General features: G+C 36.2%; 1 protein-coding gene across 1 annotated transcript; it reads left to right on the forward strand.

The window, feature by feature from the left end:
• The first annotated feature begins 421 nt into the window (after positions 1 to 421).
• LOC113097009 (uncharacterized) lies at positions 422 to 3,944 on the forward strand. Its single transcript, XM_026262239.1, has 6 exons — positions 422 to 482; positions 599 to 919; positions 1,023 to 1,334; positions 2,515 to 2,574; positions 3,728 to 3,817; positions 3,907 to 3,944. Exons 1-6 carry the CDS (start codon positions 422 to 424, stop codon positions 3,942 to 3,944), a joined length of 882 nt encoding a protein of 293 aa, XP_026118024.1.
• Positions 3,945 to 4,981: the final 1,037 nt, after the last annotated feature.

The raw sequence follows: 4,981 nt of genomic DNA on the forward strand, positions 1-4,981 counted from the left end.
GTTCAGAGGTGATCACTGCTCTACTGCGGTCAAAGTCACATTTCCAAACCTCAACAGTGAGATCACATCTCTCAAAACACAAGAGCTGCTATAATTAATACACTATTTTGGTAACGAAAGTGTACTATGGCTATCAACCATCTTAGCATTGTAAGAAAGTCTTGACTCCGAAATAGATTCAAAACACCACTGTAAAACTTTATAAAGACAGAGTTTGATTCCATAATCACAATCTTTTTAATCATTAGCAGGAATACAACAAATAAATGATTTTCATATCGATAGTTGCTGTATAGTTTTTTGTGTCAATGCATGATTCAGATCAAGTATAAACAGATCAGATCAGCGGAAGTTAAAAACCACCGAGTATTTAAAGAAAGAGTTGAGAGAATATGATGAAGACGACTGACATAAAGAGAAGATGGCTGATAAGTGTCACTTGTGTCTACTGGGACTGATCTTTCTCTCTTCACTTCTCACAGGTAAAGACATCTATTTTCTATGATCTGAAAATGATGTTGTTTTTTACGCTGGTATGCTTAATTTTTTTCATTTATTAATATATAACAATGATCACTCCAATGCTATTGTGTTTCAGGTTCCAGTGGAGTGAATGAGACTTCTGTGTTCATCAGTTCTGGTGAAGATGTCCGTCTGCCCTGTAATAATGCTCTTTCTGACTGTAAATCAACTACATGGAACTATGAAAGATTCAGAGATTCAGCAGCAGTTGAACTGTTTGCTGGAGGGAGAAAGAAGACAGACACAGAGAGACATGAGAGACTGAGTCTGGAGTCTGACTGCTCTCTGAACATCAACAATGTCACAAAACGAGATGGTGGACTTTACTTCTGCAGACAATATGTGAATAATGAACAACAGGGAACTGATGCTCGTGTTTTTCTGCATGTTCTTCATGGTAATTTAATGATTATGTAGTCAGTTTAAAGAGAGCAAATCCTACATTTAACTTCTCATGATGATTGAAGAGTCTGTGATGTGTGTGTTATTTTGTGTTTCAGTCTCTTCTTCATCCTCACAGACTGAGGTCAGTGCAGGCCGGACTGTGACTTTTTCCTGTCAGTTTTATTCATATGCTGGGGTCAGTTGTGACGATTGGATACATTCTGAGCGAATTGAGTTGTTCTGGGTGAATCAGGGTGGTCTTAAACTGACAAAATCAGACTCTAGATATCGGATATCGGCTCCAGGTCAGTGTATCATCTCTCTGAAGACAACAATCCTGAATGAAGTTGACAACAGAGAGTGGAGATGCAATGTTACTCAAAGAAATCAACTCCGAACCTCAACCACATATACTGGCAAGAGTTCAGGTGAGAAAACAATGCCACAAGACAGTTTTAGACCATAATGTCATAAAGTCAGTAACACTATGACTATTAATATCATTGAAGCAGAACATTGAGGAACAAAAGCTTCTTCCAGTCTGACAGAAAAGAAAATCAACTGTAGTAAAGATTAGCAGACCTAAAAAGTGAAGTTGTATATAATAATGAAGGAATTTAAACTTGGAAGCAAAATTTCAAGTGTTTTATGCAATGAAGAGTAGTTTTAATGAAATAAAGTGTTCAATAAAAGTAAGATGTTATGTTAGTAAGTGTTATGTTTAGCATTTTCGAAGGGAAAGACCTGTTTGTGTTTAGCGTTCGGTTATTTGGGGCTTTCAGAAAGTTTCTGTTTTGTAGGTGTTTTTGTGGTTTCTTACATAGACTGATGGTCTGACACATGTAGGAGGTCAGTTTCAGGAATCATTAGAATTAATAATATCATTCATACTGGACCAATTAAAGGTTCATGGTTTAACTTATAGACTGTAAAAAAACACTGACTTAGTGTCTGCGCTGTCACCAATTGGTTTCTGAAGAGAGTTTTGAAGCCAAAAGTAGGCGGAGCCGGCCATTGCCATTTTGGCAGCACACCACCACAATGAAAATGGACAAAAAGGCAGGAGCTCATTGCTGAAATCATGCCTCCCTAACTGGACAGCAGCTGCAATCCACCTGTCACTCAAATAGCCAAGCCCTTAATTATGCAGAACTTCAAGGCTTAATATAATTTATATGGACGAGTAAAAAAAAAAAAAAACAATCCACCCCCCTCACAGTTGTCATGAAAGGCCTAATTAGCTATATAGACCAAAATAATTTTTTGTACCAGGCTGTAAACGTTTTTTTTTTTTCTGCTGTAAACATTTCTTTGACTTCCTTTTGGAGCCAGTCTCCAGTGGCCAGTCGATGAATTGCAGTTTTAGTCACTTCCCTGTTGGTTTCAAGAGAGGGAGCTGGAGGTTGCCACTTGGTTTCACTCTCATATAAAGGAAGCTTAAAATATATAGAAACTCTCTTCCCAACAACTGACAGCGTAAACACTGATGATGACACAAACTGTGTGTTGTGTAATTATCAAGTATGAAAATGTGGTATTACTGTCCTGCAGATGATGAACCTGAACATTCAACTTCTGGAGCTTCAGATTTAACGACACTGACTCCAGTCAGCAGCTCAAACTCCGAGACGACATCAAGACACACTCCAACAGCAGCTGATATACAAGGTTCATCATCTCTCTCACACATCAGCAGTCTCTCACTTCACTGCTTTACACTTGTTTGTCACAAATGATCAACCTGCTAATTCATGAGTTCAGGATTGATAAACATTTATGTATTTAAAATGTTTTCATACATGTCCGTAATCAAGTCAAGTCAAGTCAAGTCAAGTCTGCTTTATTGTCAATTCTTCCACATGTACAGTACATACATACAGATAATTGAAATTGCATTACTCTCAGACCCATGGTGCATACAGATAACACTAAAAGTAGAGCCTAAAAATCTAGATCAAATATAAAATACAAAATTTAAAATACAACTATACATTAAGGGCATGTAACAAATAATAAATAAATAAAATAATAAAAATAAAAATAAAGTTAAATAAAGCAGAGCAAGCCACATGGCAGATAGACTGCAAACCAGTGAAGTGAACAAACAGTGCAGATGAAAAGATTTTAGTGCAAATAAAAAAAGGCTTATTCAGTTGGAATAAAGTGACAAAGGGCTCAAATAGCATTTATTTTATTTAAACTGATGATGTTGTAGAATGATGTCAGTTCTATGCTGAATGAGGTAGTGAGCTGACCAATGCTGCACAAGGTGCATGTCATCGTATGTTGATGGGAGGGTGAATGGAAGGACCAGGGATGTGGGATCTGGGGGGGGGGGGGGGGGGTGTTCTATGGTGGGGAGGGGGGGGCAAACTCGGGAGGGAGTTTAGCTTAAGCTGTGTTAGCCTGGATACCTCCGTGCTTCCCTCTTCTGCTTCCTCTGACATGGCATGTGACGCCTCCGCTGTGGGCGAGATGCAGTAGTGGGGGTTGGTGATGGTGTAGGCCTCTGAGGCAGACCGAGTTCCCACAGCTCTTCTGTGTGCACAGAGTTTAACTCTAAAAATGATATTTTTATATGGCTATATGCGCACTTACAGACAAGTAGACGCTGCCATCTTGAATAAAAAAAAAATTATTATAATAATGTTTGTTTTAGATGTATGTTTTAAATGTGGTCAATTCATAGATATTCAACATTTATGTGTTTAAGTGTTAAGTGCAGAATTATAGATGTCACACTTTACAAACAAATATCTCTAATTGATCTCTAATTCCCAGTTTCACAGATTGAGTCTGTTTTTTCTCATCTTTCCTGCAGTGATCGAGATTATTGTTAAGTTTGCAGTATTTGCAGTGTTTGCTGCTCCTACAGTGATTCTTCTTCAGATCATCTGTGACAGAAGAGCTGGTGAGTTTCAGCTTCACACTATCTGCAACATTATTAAACATACCCAAAACGTATAGAGGATTGTTCATTTTTATTCTTCATCTTCTCAGAAAACAAAGCAAAACTCCCCACCACAAAGAAATACTGATAAAATCCATTTTTACCAGTTTTTTTTTTTTTTTTTTTTTTTTTTTACCAGGCAATTTTTTTTTCCATACTCATCTTATGGATATTTAAATGCAGTGTTCACAGTAATTTTCTTGTGTTTGGCATATAAACTGCTTTAATTACAGTAGTAAATACAGTACTGTACACATTGACTGTACAATAATCTCTGTTCTGCATGATGGAGCTGCTTTTGGCTTCTTTTATGTTCTCTGTTTGTTCATGTTTTTTAGAATTAATTTATATTTTGTACGATTGCTACAAATTTATATTAATAAACCCTCTGCAATTGCATATCATTTGTCTTTGCTAAAATATTTCTTACAAATCTAGTGATTTCCCTGCCCTTCTAGTGAGCTGGTAATGTGAGGAAGTGTTAAACTGAAGCAAAGCAACAAAGATGTACAAATTTATTCGGTTAATTCAGAAATCCATTTTTATAATCTAATGACTTCCACACACTTCACCTTTTCTCACAGCTGAGTTACAAGGGTTTGGAATTATTATTGTTCCAAAATAATTAAAATGTAAAACTTAAAGTTAAATTAGTGTTAATGCAATATAAAACTATAGTTAACACTATACAGGTAAAGACTGATGCTCATCTAATTCTGGCCAAGTCCCGCCCATTCAGACACAAATGGACAAATGAAAGCTGCAGTTAGTGAGGAGCTATGGGCTGAAATATGTACCACCAGAAACTGAATTTGAATTGCTAAACTTGAATAATTGCATTGAATAACTAAATTTGAATAACATAATTTGAAAGTGCATTGTTTAATTTGAATCACTGCATTGAAAAGCTGAATCTGAATTGTATAATTTGAAATTGTATTTATTCAAAAACTGAATCTGAATTGTAGTCCAATAAAATTTTCATCCTCACTGAAAATTTAACTCTCTATATATCTTCACATTCACTTCTCACAATTCAGATTCAATTCTCAAATTCAATTTCAAGTTACTGAGACAGATATCTGGGCCTTGTAAGTGCAACCTCTTATTAAAAAGTATTTGCTG

Source organism: Carassius auratus, unplaced genomic scaffold (assembly GCF_003368295.1).
Source record: "Carassius auratus strain Wakin unplaced genomic scaffold, ASM336829v1 scaf_tig00216060, whole genome shotgun sequence".
Lineage (NCBI taxonomy): Eukaryota > Metazoa > Chordata > Actinopteri > Cypriniformes > Cyprinidae > Carassius > Carassius auratus.

Coding starts and splice junctions, on each gene's coding strand:
- LOC113097009 (XM_026262239.1), top strand. CDS start 422: ATGGCTGATAAGTGTCACTTGTGTCTACTGGGACTGATCTTTCTCTCT. Junction 2,575..3,727: donor AACAGCAGCTGATATACAAG/GTTCATCATCTC, acceptor TCTTTCCTGCAG/TGATCGAGATTATTGTTAAG. Junction 3,818..3,906: donor CATCTGTGACAGAAGAGCTG/GTGAGTTTCAGC, acceptor TCATCTTCTCAG/AAAACAAAGCAAAACTCCCC.